This window comes from Eretmochelys imbricata, chromosome 6 (genome assembly GCF_965152235.1).
Source record: "Eretmochelys imbricata isolate rEreImb1 chromosome 6, rEreImb1.hap1, whole genome shotgun sequence".
Lineage (NCBI taxonomy): Eukaryota > Metazoa > Chordata > Testudines > Cheloniidae > Eretmochelys > Eretmochelys imbricata.
The window spans coordinates 100,116,770-100,134,964 of record NC_135577.1 but is presented as its reverse complement, the minus strand read 5'-3'; the positions used below and the strand labels follow the sequence as shown (position 1 = coordinate 100,134,964).

General features: G+C 41.8%; 1 protein-coding gene across 1 annotated transcript in view; it reads right to left on the bottom strand.

Moving 5' to 3' along the window:
- The window catches only part of TTC8 (tetratricopeptide repeat domain 8), a 62,405-nt gene extending 44,646 nt beyond the window's left edge, over window positions 1-17,759 (bottom strand). The window contains exons 1-2 of the mRNA XM_077820397.1: window positions 17,595-17,759; window positions 951-980 (exon numbers count right to left, since the gene is read on the bottom strand). Coding sequence (XP_077676523.1) covers window positions 951-980; window positions 17,595-17,708 — 144 coding nt within the window. The 5' untranslated portion in view covers window positions 17,709-17,759. The remainder of the gene's footprint in view (window positions 1-950; window positions 981-17,594) is intronic.
- Between the last annotated feature and the right edge of the window lie 436 nt (window positions 17,760-18,195).

Sequence of the window (18,195 nt, the reverse complement as noted above, 5' to 3'; positions counted from 1 at the left end):
TTCCTGTCCATAATGAAACAATTTGGTTTTATTCACCTATTGTCTCATCTTCTGAGATGCTGAGCACTTCATAACAGCCACTGAGTAGTCTCATTCTGAATTACTTCAATTGGAGTTGCTCAGCACCTCTACTGTCTATACAAAGTGCAAGAATAAGGTAGATGCTACAATGAGGAGCACTATAGAAGATCTTAAGAAAGCAAGATCTCTGCCCACCACACCAGCTACACAGAGAAGCACCATTTATCTCCAAATCTGAGCTCAAGCCCTACTGTTTTTCTACCAAAAACTTGTAGCAGTTCCTGCTATATGTTGTTTTATTCTAATATGGAATGTGTTTTCTGCTTTTCAGTTTACACAATAAGGCCAAAATCTACAAGTTTTTAAATATATTCCATTTTATTAGTACCAACTACAGGTTTTAAAAAACAGCCTATTTTAATCCTTTACTGCAATACCACACACAGCAATTTTCTGTTACTTCTTTCAGAATTATCCTAATACGAAATTGTAAGGATACACTAATGTAGTGGTGCACAAACTTTCCAGTTGTGCCCCCCCCTTACCATTAACAGAATCTGTCCATGCCTCCACCCCTCCCCCCATTATTGTACAGCCAAGGCTTCCTCAGTAGTGGAATTGGGGCTGAAGGTGGAGCTGGGGACGGAACTGGGGCTGGGGGAGGAGCTGAGGCTAGAGGTGAAGCTGGCATGGGCGTGAAAAGGAAATGAGAGCTGAGGTTGGGGGAGGAGCAGGACTAGGGGCTGAACAGGGTTGGGGCGGAGTGGGGCTACACACACAGCTGTAGATTCACATCCCTGGCTTGCCATGCACTAAGTCTCTATGTAGACAAGCCCTAAGGAATTAAATGAAACAAACATCACTATACAACATGCTATAAACTATTCTCAGTGTTTTTTCAAATACTGGTACTTATGAAATTTTTTTACCTGAGAAACTGTGAATTCACAATCAGGTTCCTAGAATGAATAAGAAAAGGAGGAGTGAAATAAGAAATGGAATCAAACAATGAAAAAACAAAAACCCATAAATGGAACAGCAATGTAACTTAATCAAACTACTTGATGTGACCTCTGTCATCCATTATCCACCATTACCAGATTATTTTACTCCTTTACATTTTCAAGACCGAAGAGATGTTTTCCATAACAGAAGTAGATTTACAGCAAGTAATATCTCAGACATAGCTTGGTTTCTTGTTTCAGTTTGGTCACATTTGCCAAGTCATAGATTAAACATTAAGGGGTTTTAAAATGTAAGAATACCAGGTGAATATCCCATATACAAATATTTTTAAATGTACATCTGAAGGTACAGCTAAATACCATTGTTAAACTGTAAGTGACACTCAGAAAATAAATCAGAATTTTAGGTCCAGGAATATGTAACAAAATCCTCACATGTGGCATGCATGAAGAAAAGGGATCCCAATTTTTTTTTTGTTAGCCACTGATGGCTTCATCGTGAAGTTCTTAAAAGAAAATAAATATCTGCATACAAACAAGTCTTTGTATACATTATGATGGAGACTGTATTTAATTCAAAAAAATACCCAAAACATTATATTTTTCAAATTAACACTATAGTACTGTCGTCACCATTTAGAGAAGGCAAAACACCTAAGGAGGGGGGAAAAAATCCCAGCAACTTCAAGGCAATATTATGGCAAGTGAATTTGGGGACCTAAAACTTAAAATATTTGAAACCTTCAGAGAACACGAAAGTCATTCTAGTACCAAAAAGAATCCGTATGGATCTGGAACACCAGTGTAGAATCTGCAACACAGGGTAAGATAATAGATTTTCCAGCCCCTGTATTTTCCAGCAACTATAAGAGGGCTCACTTAAATTTTCCAATGTATAAACACAAGATTGTCTAAGTTTAGAAATAGTGCAAAATATTTAGGCTTCAGTACACTAATCCAGCTCTTGCAAATTATTGTAGAGTGAGCTGGTAGCAACAAACCCCATACTTAGATTGCCTACCATTTTCTAATAGAAAAGAATGACTTTTTTTACTGAAAAGCTCTAACACCTCCATTATTAAACAGTCAAATTTGGTAGGAGAAAAGAGCACAAGACAGGGAAATGCCTTTTCTCTGTCCCTTCATTCTGTTCAGTTTTAGCTGAAATCTGAACTATGAAAAAAACCACCATTCCCTTCTGTTACTTGCCTTGTCAACAAAATTGTGGTAGCATACTAAAATAACTGAACATTAACATTGCAAACTAAGGCTGGGCTCACATTGCCAAGGCAGGAGCATCACACGTGACACCGATTAACAACAGCAGCAGACAGCTTCTTGGGGAGTGAGGGGAGAGATGGGCTGAACTCCCCTTGACAATCCCCATCCTATGTACATTGACCCAGCACACAGCCCTACTTAGCCATTTCCCCACTTCTTGGAAGTACAAGATAGGGAAGGTACTCCTCCTCCACTGGAGGGGGGGGAGAGAGAGAAGATAGAACCAATCTTGCTCCTCCTCACATTTCTCCCACTTCCACCAGAGCAAGTCTTTTTCTACTTGCTAATATAGTTAGCTGTAGCTCAAGCTGTGCTATAGTGATGAAGTTTCAGGATTTAAATCCTGCTGATGATGCACGATTTTTTGGAGAGGGGAGGGGAACCGTTACTACTGCATATAACAACATTTATTTGTATCTCTTTTCCTTTTAGGAAACAAAATTAAGAAATTACTGACAAACTGTTCAAAGGATATTACTTAGGTTGCAAAATCAAACACAAAAGTTAGACAATGCCAGCAATTTCATGGTGCACGGGCTGTCAAGCTGTCTGGAGTGGTTCACAAATGTGGGTGCCAACCTCAGGGCAGACTGTTACAAACCAGGGCACAAACCCCAAACTGGTTGTGTGTTCTATAATTAGATTTCATCAACCAAGTGTCAAATGTGAACTCCCCAACCACTATACCAGCTTTAACATGGAGTCACAGACAGTCCCCTAGGGCACTCGGGTCTATCTTGCCATCCAGGCAAGCCTGCCTTTGTGACACATGGTCCCTTACACCAAAAAAAAAAAAAAATCACAATAATATTCAGGTCACTCCCAGTCCCTTACTCTAGGTCAATTGTATCTTAGATCTCTAACCAAAGGCAATGCTTGTAGCCAATCCTATATTAAACTAACTAAAGGTTTATTAACTAAGAAAAAGAACCTTTACAAAGTTAAAGCAGGTAAACATATACCCACAATTGAGTTACAGTCTTAGGTTTCAAAAAGTAATAGAAACGGCTGCAATGTGCAAGCTCTATATGTCCTTTAAGGCTAACTCAAGTTAAGAAGTTTGGGAATACCTTACTTATGCTTAGAAATACTACCCTCTCCAAATTCCAAGAAGCATAATGATAGAGATCCTTCTGGCAGGGATTTTTATTCCTTTCCCCCAGTTCAAAGTGTGATGGGTGGAAGGTTTGTGCACATCCCCTCTTCATGGGTGCGGAGGGAGTAATTAAAGTATTTTGTGCACTGAGGTGCCAAAATTGTTTGTCTGGTGTCTATAGGCCTTCTGTTGGGCAGCAGATGACACCTCTTGTGGTAAACTAGTATTTCACACTTGGTAATGTTTCTCTCCTGACTAGTTAGGTTTCCAAGCTTCATAGCAAATACTTTGATAGTTACAAAGCAAACAAACACTTAAATATTAATTAGAATCCCTGGTTATAAGGTTTCTATGGTAAAATCCTCCCAACATTCTCTGATAAACATAAAAATCTGTGTTTTTCCATGATTAAAATGAAATGCTGAACTGAGGTTTCCCTAGCCACAATACAGTGGAACCCTGCTTATCTGATCTAATTGGGATCGGGGCCAGATCGGATAATCAAAAATTCAGATAACTTGGAGAGCTTCAACTCCTGGTGGCAGGGCTCAGGCGGTCAGCCCCAGTTCAATTAATACAGAGAGCCAGAAAATGGAGGCTCAGATAAATAGGCTTCTGTTTTTATTTTTGCACATAATGTAAAAACTAAAGATTCTCTGTACAAAAATGAAAATTCCACATTTTTTGTGAAAAACAGATTTCTAGGATTCCTGCTTATAACTTAGGTGTGATGGGGGTGTACCAGGACCTTTGATGTCTCCTGCAGGAGGCCTTGCTGTCCTACCACACCCCAAGCCAGAAAAGGAGCAGTAAGGGTGGGTCCTCCAGGTCTCCCTAGAAAGTCTGCAGGGAAGCAGCCAATAGGAACTCAGCAGGCTCAGATAACAGGAGCTGTTGGGGCTGAGCAGATCAGTTGCTGGCTGGGTCCAGAGCCCTGAGGAAGGACTGGACAGCTGTGAAACTGCCCAAGCAAGGAGGCCTGGGGGAGACCCTGCGCAAACAAAGAACAGAAAACTTCAGCCTTGAGGTAAAGGTGAAGCGGAAGGGGCTACGTGCGAAGTGGCTCAGGGAATAGCAGCAGCAGCTATTACAGGAAGCAGCTGCTACTTATAGGGTCCCAGGGTTGGGACCTGGAGTAGTGGTTGGGCCCAGGTTCTCCCCACCAGTCACTGGCCTGAGCCCTGAGAAGGGGTTAAGCCTTGTTTAGAGACCCAAGTGAAGGGCATAAGTCCCAGGGAGAAAGCTCCGGGGGCACTGCTCTATACCAGGGCAGACATGGACTAAAAGCTCAGAAGGCACTGAGGACTGAGCCCAGAGACAGGGCTAAAGACTTTAACAAGGACAGACCCTGTTGAACCTTTTACCCCAAAAGGGATTTGTTTGTGCTTAGAGACTGTATGTGACTTGGCTGGAGGGCTGAGCCACTAAAGACCCACCTGACGAGGTTAACAGCTGTCAGGGGGCGCAGAGAGAGTGTGCAGTTTCTCACACACACAAAACAGGAGGTGCTCACAAGAGGTGGGTGCACACCATCACAGTGGGATACAGATAATGTGAGATTAACAAATGCAACAACTCAAAAACTTTAATAAAATCCAAACACTAAACAGATCTCTATAAAAGTAATACTCATTTTAACAATACTAACACACAGGTGAGCTGGACTGACTTCTAACCATGCATTTGTCAGTGTTCAAGTGAGACTGAAGGGCCTTGGCAGGAGCTGGCACCTGGAAATTACAAACAAACTGTTCAAAGACTATTATTTAGATTGAAAAATCAAGCACTCAAAAGTTAAAAAATGCCAGCAATTCAGATTGCATGGGCAACTTTAATTCATCCCCCTTGTGTATATGCATTATGATGCAGTCCTTAATTATGATCATTGGGTGATGGAGGGATGGTGTCCAGGGTATGACTCTCCACTGTGTACTGAATCAGACTGCTTGTAGGATCTGTGTCACCTGCTCTAGAAGTTGTGCTTAGAAAGCAAGGCAGAGCTGCAGGAAGACAAACTATTTTCTTGTGATTAGGACAAGTGAATTCCACACAGTCAGTCCTAGTCCTGGCTGTCCCACACACTGACTGCCTGTGTAATGCTGAGCAAGTCACTTTAAACCAGACATTGGCATGTGGCCACTAATGGTACATTCCTCATTTGCTGGATGTCCAATTTCAGACAGGGCCCTGATAAGCAGAAATGCAGCACTCTTAACTGCAGATGAAGTCAGCAAAAGCTGTGGATGCCCAGCATCTCTCACTGCAATGCAGTGTGGTCTGGAGGAATCATACTGCAATGTTGCCAACTCTTGCAATTTTATCACAAACCTCCTAATATGTGATATTTTTTTTTTAAAGCCCCAACTTCTAGAACCCTATGTTTACATTAGAATCTCAACTTACTTTTAAAAAAATTTTTTAGCTCTCATGACAGTAGAGAAAGGATGAAAAGACGTGACCCAAGTCACATTAAAGGCTCAAAACCCAAAACATAACTAAAAAGAACCCTGTCATAAGGTGGCTGTCCCCCTTAAATGAAAAAGGTCCAGCAAAATAGGTGCTCCCATTTTGGCCAGTTAAGAGGGTAGGGTTATAAAGGTTCAGGTAGCAGCATGGAGAAAGTCTCTGAAAAAAGCTACAGAAGGTTCCTGGGGGAAGGCTGAAGGCAAGATAGCAGCAAGCGAGGTCTGCTGGACGACCTTCCCGAGCCAGGGCTCAAGGCAGGAGAGTAGCAGAGGGAGTTGTCTGCTGATTCCCAAGCCAGAACTGAGCACTAAAGGCATTTGAGTAGTGGAAGATCCTATGTGCCTACAAATCTGAGAGGAGAGGTTAATGGAACAGGGAGAGCGATGGATGCCCCTCTGAGGATGAGCTCCCAGCACAGAGGCTGTAGGGGAGCAGGGATGCACTCTGGCTGGGATGGCTGTTCTAGCATCCAAGGACCAAGAGGACCAAGGAAGTTGCCAGAGTGTGATATATGCTCCATCAGTGGACTAGATGTCATCTAATTTTAAGGAATACGTGCACTGGGATGATAAATGGACTACATTTAGGGCCTTCTGTTATGGATTATTTGCACTAGGGTTTTTTATGATAAAGCTTCCCCAAGGAGGGGCTGTGTTGAATCACAAAATCCTGTTTGGAATCATTTGGGGCTTAAGCGGTTCCTGTCTCTTGAATACTTGACTTTGTTTAGGATGTAATGTTCTTTTAATAGGTACTAGTCTTCTGGATGCTACTATATATTTTTTATTCTAATAAAAACAAGGACATTGAGGTTGGTCCAAGTTGTCCTTTATTCATCCCACTGTGTGCATTATAGCTTTGCTGCTCAAGTTTATGTTAAGTATGAGTGTGGTTGGATAAGTGCCTGTGTTGTGCTGGGAGATTTGCACAAGCTGTATATAAGGGGTGTGTGCTGCAGTGAGGCGCTGTGTTTGGGGTTATTTGTGTGTGGTTGTGCAGGTAGTTGTGATTTGCATTTGTGGGGTTGTGCAGGGAGAATTGAGTTTTGTTTAGGGGTGTAGGTTACACGGGGGAGCCTGGGATGATCTGTATGGATGAAACCAACCTTTTGAAGAACTGTAGCTGTTGGACCAAGTAATCTACCATCTATGCAATCCATCATCTGTCCATCTTCCTCATATCACTGACTTTCGCCAATGAAATTGTAGCATGGAAATTAGCTGTAAAATAAGGGTTATGATTGGCTGAGTTACTGCTGATATCACAATGATTTAGGACTGTTGGCCAGATATAGGTTTTACTGTTTTATTATATATAGATATGGGCTACTAGAAAATGGCTTCAGAGCAGTTGGTGATCCTCCATACTGTGTTGCAATAGCAAACGAGCAATTTTAAGGATACTGTGGCAGCCCTAACTCAAATGCCTGGATATTCAAGTTGTGTATCTTACTCTAGGCATTATTTGTTAACACTAATTTAGAGTCATCCAAAATATTTCCTATATAAGAACATTCATCATGACTAAGCTAAATGAAGCTACGAGAGTTACATTCCCTCTCATTTTTAAGAGAGTAAGGTTGACCAACCACACATGGTAGGGTGTATACACTGCCTTGCCTGCACTAGAGTTATAGGATGTGTTGGCTAATACATTTAAGTTGGCTAACATTTAAGCAAGCAATGGAACTTATTAGTCATTTCCATTCATGGAAATGATTAATAATAAAAGGTAATGTAACAGAATAAGAGCGGATCCTGCAATTTTTACTCATGTACATAATCCAACTGAAATCAATGGAACTAGTCACCTTGAGTAAAGACTTGTGTGAGAGTAAAGACTTGCAAGAATAAGCTAACAAGTGGCCTGGTCTTAACAACAAAGGGTCTAAGTTAGTCATCTTTTACACATCTAATCCCCTCTTGAAGTTGCTAATGTTGTAAAAGTATAAATGAAAGAAGAATTCAGCGCAGATTTATAAACCCTTGAGGGCATTTTAAAATGAAAGTTACTGTGTGAAATCAATCCATTTTGAGATAAAATTACCAGAAAGACCTGTTTTTATAAAATTAAACCTCTAATGTAACATCTTAAAGAGGAGAGCCTCAAACACTGTCTGGATAACTATTTGACGCTTATAACATGCCTGTATCTACAACTCAAATTTAAGGTAAATATGAATTGATATGAGCAACATACTGTGAAAAAATCAGTGTATACTGAAAATGCAGGCCAAATTGCTACTGGCATCACTGTAGATGTACATTGTCATAGTGCAGGGAAGTGATTAAATGAATCACTAATAATATTTATCTTTACATTTAGTAACCACAGCAATTTGTGTCAACAGTTTATTTCAGCTGAGGATGCTTTCAGAAGTGCATCTCCATGTGAACATGTTAATTATATGTTTACTCTGACCTTGTTAAAAATCAGCATACAAGTAGCTAGGTTCAAGGTGTTTTAATTATTTAGCAATTACTTCATTTCTATAAAAAAAAATCAATCCCATAGGAGTAACAGCACTGAGGGTCAGGGGAGGGAAGTATTTAAAAAAAAAAAAAGACAGTTTAGTGAAAGCACGAAGTCCTATAGTAGAGCATTAAATAAGTTTTTTTTAAAGCAGGACATTCATTACACATCTATTAACAATTATACTATTGAGCCATTTCCCCTCCCTCTTAATAGCTGAATTACATGTTCACAATTAGTACATCTGTGGTGGTTTAGTGCCTTGAATGTGACACATGGAACACAAAGAACAGTAATCGGATTAGGCAACAAATCAGACAATAGACAGCAGTAGAGAGAGTGTTCTCTCTGTCACGTAGGAGAAAAGGTTGTATTTGGCATTAATGGTTCATGCATTCATATACCCAGCATGTTGTAAGAGTTTTATTGGGAAGTCATCCACTGAATTCTCTGGAGACTTCTTAAATAAGTAAAAATACAGTACATATCAAAAGAGAATCTGTTTAACGGAATCTTTTAAAACTCCAATTCCTTGATCTGATTTTTTAAAAGTTGATCTAGTTACATTTTGGAATCAATTTTAATGATTAATTCTTTAAGAATTGGTTTACAATGCCAATATAAAGTATTTAGTATCGTTGCAAGAGAAATTCTAGTTCATGCATGATTGGCTGAAAAATTAACGTGATGCCTCAAAGCTTAATGCTTTAGGCTCAAACTTCCATTGACATCAATTTCAGTGGAAGTTAGGAGCTTAAATACTCTTGAGGATGTGGGCCGTAGTGATTTAACCGTCTAAGTCCCATTTTTAAGTCAGTGGTACTTAAGCACTTTTGAAAATTTTACTACTCAATCTTTTGTTACATTATCACCTACTGCTTTTCCTGACTCATTCAGTACACCTCATTGATAGTTACTCAGGGAATGACTCAGGACTGTGTACAGGATGAGGCTATTGTTTCTAGAACCCCTGCCTCATTTGTTGTAAAAGTTGGAAGATGTGCATCCAGTGAGTCAGGGACTGCAGGAAAAGAGATGAGGGTCTTGAGGCTAAGAGTTGAATGCCACCCTAGGGAACTGGATTCTATCCCTTTCTATGATTCTCCTGGCCCAGAGTTCCTATGTGATGTTGAGCAGCTCGCTCAAACCAAACTTTTCACAGGTAGTTATTAATTGTATATTCACTTCTGGGTGCCCAACATGAGATGTCTGGGGCTTGAGCTGCAGAAGTGTTGAACATGCAACTGTAAACAAAGTCAATGGGAGCTGTATATTTGAACATAGCTATAAAAATGCTAAGCTCTCTGGATATTAGGCTCTGGGCATCTCAACTTGGGCAGCAAAAACCAATGGACAATTTTGACCATACTTGCTCTGTGGTTTAGTTCCCAACTACTACCTTACCTCACAGGGATGTTGTCAAGATAAATTCATTAATGTTTTTCAGAAACTCAGATTTTATGGTGATGAGCACCATAGAAAAGTATTCAGTACAGGTTTTGGATGGTGTGGGGTAAATAATGCATGAGGCCAACTGTTTAATAATAAGGATAAAAAGAAATGCTTTTTTTTAATTACTGAACATTAGAATAAGCATGTAAAGATGAGTAGATGTTTGAGTAATGTGCACCCCTTAGAGTTCTGACTTCAAAGATTATCTCATACTTTGATATCTGCTCTTCTGAGTGTCTTAGAAAATATTAACTTTTATTAAATGCAGAGTAAACAGATTTGCGTATGTGAATATGGTTTCCTTTTTAATCGCTTACTTTCAATAGGCTCGAAACAATACGTAAAGTTAGACTGAGTTTAAAACAAAAGCGCAAATAAATTAATATGAAAATGCAGATTGAGGCATACTAGCCCTTTTCCCTCTGACCTGAGCCAAGCAGAATGAACATATGACAGATTGACAAGGTATGTGAGAATCTTTTATTGGACCAAAGTTCTGCTGTTGCAAGTACAAACTTTTGAGCTACACAGAATTCTCCTTCAGGTCTGGGGAAGAAAGCAGAGTTTCTGAGCTAAAGACTGGTAAGCAGAAGGGGCAACATGTTGGAGGAGGTCACTTGCAATGAAATGGGAAATTGGGGGTTAGACTGTTACAAATAAAGGGTTTGAAGTGAGCAACTAAGGGTAGCAGGCAGTGTGATATATTGCAAATTGTTGTAATAAGCCATAAAAATCAGTGACCCTATTAAGTCCATGGCTTTTGGGATCTGTCTAGTGGAGTTATGAATTTAAGTTCCCTAGCTCGCCTTTTGAAAGTGTTGAGCAGATTTCCTTTGAGGACAAGTACTGAAAGATGGAGCAATAGCTTTGTGAAAAGAGTTGGTCCATGGGTGATATAGTGTCTTCTTTTATCACTTTTTCTCTCTGTAGGCTCATTAGAGAGCACAATGATTGTCTGGTTTCAGCCACCCAGTTGTTATGGTGTACCTCAACCAGTGCATAAAATGCCTCATGTTGTGACAGATGTATAGGACCCAGGAACCTTGAAAGGTGTGTTGTGAGGGGTATTGAAGTGGAGATATTTCTGCAGGTTTTGCATCTGTTTTGGCAGGGTCTGGTGCTGCTTTGAGTTGGTGGGTCCTTGTATGTGGGGAGCTTGCTTCTGAAGATGATGTTGGCAAGACTGGGGAGATGTTTGAAGGTCAGAAGAGGGCTCAGGAAAGTCTTCTTTCAGGATGGGGTTCCCATCCCAATTGTAATAATTTGATACCCCATATGGATTCCAGTGTGGGCTGGTAGGTGACAGTGAGGGATGTGTGATAAATGGGTTTCTTTTTTCTGTACCGAAGCAGGTTCTCTTGGGGTATTTTGGTGGCTCTTTGCATTATGTGATCTACTTCTTTCATAAGGGTGTCCCTGTTTAGTGAAGGCACTTTTAAATGTGTTTAGGTGTGTATCCCGGACTTTCTCTTAGGAGCAAATTCTGTTTTATCTAAGGCCTGGCTCTAGATAATAGGGTTTGGTTTTTTTTGGTGTGTCTGGTGTGGTTGCTTAAATTGTGGAAGTAAATGTGGTAACCAAGGACCATCATGACTACAATAACACTGCAAATGTGACATATCAAGGCTTGGATCAAGAAGATGACGATAAAAGTGCACTAACACAGTGAGGAGAAAGACTCTGTTTTATAAATCAGAATCAGAGTTGTAAAATATCAGGCAGGTAGCCAATAAAAGCTAATACTAGCCTTAGCTTCTTGTGGATTACAATAAAAGCTGCAGAATCTGAGTCATGCTGAGTAGATAACACAGTAATTGGCAGACAACAGAGAAGACAAATCATTTAACATTTGTCTGCCTTCTAGCATTAACTATATCAAACACTTTAAAGGCTAGTCTTTATGTACACAGAAAATGGCTTCTTAGTGAGATTTCAAATGTAGAATTTTTGATATGGTGAGTCTGACTCAAGTTGCTACAATGAAGAATCTTGCCTGTTTAGTTTCTTTTTGTACCAATAAAGAGATTTTTATCAATACTCCTATACCATCTGTTAGTAGTTCCACCTTCTACATGGGCTGTCAGGTAAGATTGTCAGAGGATTGCCATCATATTTCTGACTCATAAGTACACCATGGAATACTGTGCACTCTACAATCTTTCTGAAGAAATATGCTGACCAATTCACTTTAAACTAATTATTACAGTTTTTTAAAGTCTATGAATTTTTAGTATTGATTTCAGTTATACAAAGTGTTTTCCACAGAGACTTAAATACATAGTGCAGATTTAAAAGACAAAAAATTAATCTGAGAACTAAGAGCGTCAGTCAAGTAGAAATACAGTTCACTTTAAAAAGCAAGCCATTCCTGTTTAAATTGAACTTTTAAATGAGATTGTGGAAAAGCAGCATCACTTGCCCCATAACCTCAGCCATGCGGAACGCAATGCCATCCACAGCCTCAGAAACAACTCTGACATCATAATCAAAAAGGCTGACAAAGGAGGTGCTGTTGTCATCATGAATAGGTCGGAATATGAACAAGAGGCTGCTCGGCAGCTCTCCAACACCACTTTCTACAAGCCATTACCCTATGATCCCACTGAGAGTTACCAAAAGCAACTACAGCATTTGCTCAAGAAACTTCCTGAAAAAGCACAAGATCAAATCCGCACAGACACACCCCTGGAACCCCGACCTGGGATATTCTATCTACTACCCAAGATCCATAAACCTGGAACTCCTGGGCGCCCCATCATTTCAGGCATTGGCACCCTGACAGCAGGATTGTCTGGCTATGTAGACTCCCTCCTCAGGCCCTACGCTACCAGCACTCCCAGCTACCTTCGAGACACCACTGACTTCCTGAGGAAACTTCAATCCATCGGTGATCTTCCTGATAACACCATCCTGGCCACTATGGATGTAGAAGCCCTCTACACCAACATTCCACACAAAGATGGACTACAAGCCATCAGGAATACTATCCCCGATAATGTCACGGCTAACCTGGTGGCTGAACTTTGTGACTTTGTCCTTACCCATAACTATTTCACATTTGGGGACAATGTATACCTTCAGATCAGCGGCACTGCTATGGGTACCCGCATGGCCCCACAGTATGCCAACATTTTTATGGCTGATTTAGAACAACGCTTCCTCAGCTCTCGTCCCCTAAAGCCCCTACTCTACTTGCGCTATATTGATGACATCTTCATCATCTGGACCCATGGAAAAGAAGCCCTTGAGGAATTCCACCATGATTTCAACAATTTCCATCCCACCACCAACCTCAGCCTGGTCCAGTCCACACAAGAGATCCACTTCCTGGACACTACAGTGCTAATAAACAATGGTCACATAAACACCACCCTATACCGGAAACCTACTGACCTCTATTCCTACCTACATGCCTCCAGCTTTCACCCTGACCACACCACACGATCCATCGTCTACAGCCAAGATCTGCGATACAACCGCATTTGCTCCAACCCCTCAGACAGAGACAAACACCTACAAGATCTCTGTCAAGCTTTCTTACAACTACAATACCCACCTGCGGAAGTAAAGAAACAGATTGATAGAGCCAGAAGAGTTCCCAGAAGTTACCTACTACAGGACAGGCCTAACAAAGAAAATAACAGAACGCCACTAGCCGTCACCTTCAGCCCCCAACTAAAACCCCTCCAACGCATTATTAAGGATCTACAACCTATCCTAAAGGATGACCCAACACTCTCACAAATCTTGGGAGACAGGCCAGTCCTTGCCTACAGACAGCCCCGCAACCTGAAGCAAATACTCACCAACAACCACATACCACACAACAGAACCACTAACCCAGGAACTTATCCTTGCAACAAAGCCCGTTGCCAATTGTGCCCACATATCTATTCAGGGGACACCATCACAGGGCCTAATAACATCAGCCACACTATCAGAGGCTCATTCACCTGCACATCCACCAATGTGATTTATGCCATCATGTGCCAGCAATGCCCCTCTGCCATGTACATTGGTCAAACTGGACAGTCTCTACGTAAAAGAATAAATGGACACAAATCAGATGTCAAGAATTATAACATTCATAAACCAGTCGGAGAACACTTCAATCTCTCTGGTCACGCAATCACAGACATGAAGTTCGCTATCTTAAAACAAAAAAACTTCAAATCCAGACTCCAGCGAGAAACTGCTGAATTGGAATTCATTTGCAAATTGGATACTATTAATTTAGGCTTAAATAGAGACTGGGAGTGGCTAAGTCATTATGCAAGGTAGCCTATTTCCTCTTGTTTTTTCCTACCCCCCCCCCCCCGATGTTCTGGTTTAACTTGGATTTAAACTTGGAGAATGGTCAGTTTGGATGAGCTATTACCAGCAGGAGAGTGAGTTTGTGTGTGTATGGGGGTGGGTTTTTGGAGGGGGGTGAGGGAGTGAGAGAACCTGGATTTGTGCAGGAAATGGCCTAACTTCATTATCATGCACATTGTGTAAAGAGTTGTCACTTTGGATGGGCTATCACCAGCAGGAGAGTGAATTTGTGTGGGGGGGTGGAGGGTGAGAAAACCTGGATTTGTGCTGGAAATGGCCTAACCTGAAGATTACTTTAGATAAGCTATTACCAGCAGGACAGTGGGGTGGGAGGAGGTATTGTTTCATATTCTCTGTGTATATATAAAGTCTGCTGCAGTTTCCACGGTATGCATCTGATGAAGTGAGCTGTAGCTCACGAAAGCTCATGCTCAAATAAATTGGTTAGTCTCTAAGGTGCCACAAGTACTCCTTTTCTTTTTGCGAATACAGACTAACAGGGCTGTTACTCTGAAACCTGGCAAATAATTATATAGCAGCAACAGTGAAACTGACTATATGCAAAGAATTGTCAAATGTACAAATTTGAGAGAATTCCATTCACTTTAATCCTTCAGCTAAAGCAACAGTAGTTACTTGTGGCAATAAGTACATTTTCAGACAGAAGTATAAATCGTACACTGGGACTTATGCTATATGAAATCAATTATTTTAAAAGGTGTTTCCACTTTTTTCCTTGTGTGATTTGAAATAGGTAGCTTAGCTTTACCCAGTTTGCAAATAAAAAGTAATTGGTTTCTAGATCTATACAAAGTTGCCTTCATTGTCAAAGCTATGACATTAACACCAGCTGGTACAAACAGTGGGCCCTGACCCTCCAAATAGCACATTTGAACTTTTATTCATGGGAGTAAAGATATGTATGAACTTAAGTGTTTGCAAGATTGGGTCCATGCTCAATATTTGGATGGCAAACATACAGCAAAAACCCAGCAAGCTAAGACTAATGACTCAGTTGATAGTCTTCAAATACTACCAATATCAAACCCCTGCTGTGCCTACACTGTCCTCTACACTGCAGCTTCCTCTAAAATTAGAAAGTTTAGATCTTTCTCTCTTCGAACTGCTATTTTTCCACTTGTTTGTTTCACCTGCCACTGCTGTCCTCTCATGCTAATCTTATTTGCCGCCTTCTCCTCCTCCCCCCAGCCATACTGCTCCTAAACGCTTTCTCCCAGCCCATGATATATTATGCTGCTTACCCTATTTCTTCTGCTATGAGCTGGTTTCCTCAGTTGGTTCTGCAATAAGCTCAGCAAAAGACAAAGTAACTTTTCAGCAAAATTTTTGCAGTCCCAAGGGAAAAAAAAAAAACACACTGCAATGCTTGTATGTTGGAGTTCTACAGTGCACATTAAAAAGCTCCCTATACAATAAATAAACAAACTTTTCATATTCAGACTGGTAATGATTTGGAAAACTTCTCAGTTTGGCACTTTAGATATTTATAAATGAATAACACTGCTGCAGCAGTGTTAATATGGTACTATTAGTATTGTGGTTGTACCCTAGGAACCCCAGTCATTGTTGAGGGCCCCATTTTGCTAGGCATTGTACAAACATAAGATGGTCCCTGACCCAAAAAGCTTACAATCTAAGTATACATACTGCAAACACACTTCATAAATAAGGCAAGCTTTTTGATGTGGAAGACCCTGTGAAGAACAGCTCTGCAGATGTCTAGTGCATGTACAGCAGTAATTAGTGGAAACAATCATGAGATTACAGCTGTACAGCAGTAATTAGTGGAAACAATCATGAGATTACAGCTTCAAGCTTTCTCTGAATGTCCTTTCTAAGTAAAAGCTTTTTTATTTGTTCCTTGGGGCTTTTGTGTGGTGACTTAGGGCTTATGGTATGAATAAATGTTTTCAAATATCTAGCGTAAACAAGTGCTCATCAAATCGTATACCTTGCGCAATTTCAGTGGTTGCTCCTTGAGATCCTTTGCCTCTTTTCCCTTATGGGGAAGGGTGAACTCTCAAGCTCTTAAGAAAAACTGACGCGTAGGACATTTTGTGAGAACTAAAATCTTCCCAGTATATCTTGTCCAGAGACAAAGCCCATCTAGCTGCTGTTCTCCAAGAAATAATAGCAATAATGACCTTTACATAAAATGATATTTATCCAGGATGAAAGTTGGAGAACCTTCTTTTTTCATGCAACATGTATAACTGAAGTGTAAACCTTGAACAGCATACTGAACACTTAGTTAATACCCATTCAGATGAAACAAATTGTCAGTTCCATGTAATTGATTATTAAACAACAAATTCAAATATACAGTCCCTTTACCAGATATTGAAGACGAGCAGGAATATCAGTCTCTTAGTTTTACACTTCTGCCAATCACAATAGCATCTGAGCATTTTTGACATAAAATTAATATCAAAATCCCTTGTGCATTTCATGATGTCTCTAGTACTTCTCCTTTTACAGGATCAGAACTCTGCTTGGGCTGGTGGAGTTTTGGGATGGACTGGATTTGGGGTGGGGGAGAGATAAAGGGCCACAATTATCTTATTGCTATTACAACATATATATTTTAATTATAGAAGTACCTTTGTCTCCTACTTCACTACTTGCTTTGGATTTGGGGCCCTAAAGTGCATATGCCATCTCATGCCACTAGAAGAATAGATGTCCCTTCAACACTGATTTAGAGTAAATCTGTGGGGGCTCCACTGCCTTCTCTAGAAGGAAGGAAAGATTTCAGAGAGGTCAGTAGTAGCTAGCTCACTTTTGTTTTTTTTTTTTAAAAAAAGCATTTTTGTCTTAATAGGGAGGCTTAGCATCAAATGAGGACAACAGATATACATTCAAGTTTGATTTTTGTTCTTGCTCACTTCTGATCAAGTTATCAAGTTAATAGTACTTTTGGGAGATCTACTAACAAGCAATACGTAAGAGCTAGCTAACATTACTTTGCAGTGTTGATCCCAGAATATTAGAGAGACAAGGTCAGTTAGGTAATATCTTGTATTGGTCCACCTTCTATATTGATTAAATTCAGTCTAGGTGCCTCCAAACTGTCTAGCAAATGTTTCTGGCTGATGCAATTTATGGGTTTACACTCCCTCCTCTGTCACTGGGAGACAGTCGCCCACTTGGAACAGCTGTTTGGAAGGCCAGGGTGGCAACAGACAATAAAGCAGAGAAGCTGCCCAAGCCTCCCTTGTAAGAAGCATGGCTCCCCTAAGCACCGATGCTCATGCACTTCCTCGAGCAATCCAGTCCCAGGCTGGACTGGAGGCAGGAAAGGGATGATGTTGGGGGGCCAGGTGTAGCTACAAACCCTACTGCGCGGACACACTCCGCTCACCCCGAGTGAGGGGGGCGCTGACACACACTCCCCGGCGCCCGCCCACTCTTACCACCGCTCCAGCTCTCTCGTGAGCCTGAGTCCTCAACCTCCACCCCGCCCATCGTTCACGCAGCGCCCCTACCCCCGCGGCCTGGCCCGGTACCTGGTGTCCGGGGGATTTCTCCAGCAGCTGGGAGCAGAGATCCGCGCAGAGCTGGAACTTCCGCCTCCTGAAGTAGCTCCAGGCCTGGAGCAGCGGCTCCATCTCCAGCCCCATCTTGCCGTGCGGGGCGGACTCGGACCTGGACACGTCCCGCACCCAGCGCCGACCGCCCTCCTCCCCGCAGAGCTGGCGTCCCTCTGCCAAGCAACGCCCGAGCCGGGGCCTAGCAGGAGCAGAGGTGGCCAAGCAGCTGCCTGAGAAACAGCGCAGCCCGGTTCGCTCTGCCCCGGCCGGCCCGAGCCTGCCCCCACGGTGAAGGCCTGGGGGTGGCTCCCGCGGATACTGCAGCAGCGGCTGCTCCTCTGGGGCACAGTCTTGCTGTGTCCATCAGGGGCAAACTCTGCTCTCCCCTCTCCCGGGCCCGGTGGCCTCCCTGGCCAACCCTCTGTCCAGGCTCGGCCCTATCCCCCCAAACACCAGCGGGCTGCAGTACTTAGCCCTAAGGGTGTGGCAGTGCCGTCTCCCTAGACTCCCAAGGGCTCACCCCAGAGGCAGCGCCGATAGCTGCCAAATTAAACTGGCGTTCTGCCCCCCGACCAGT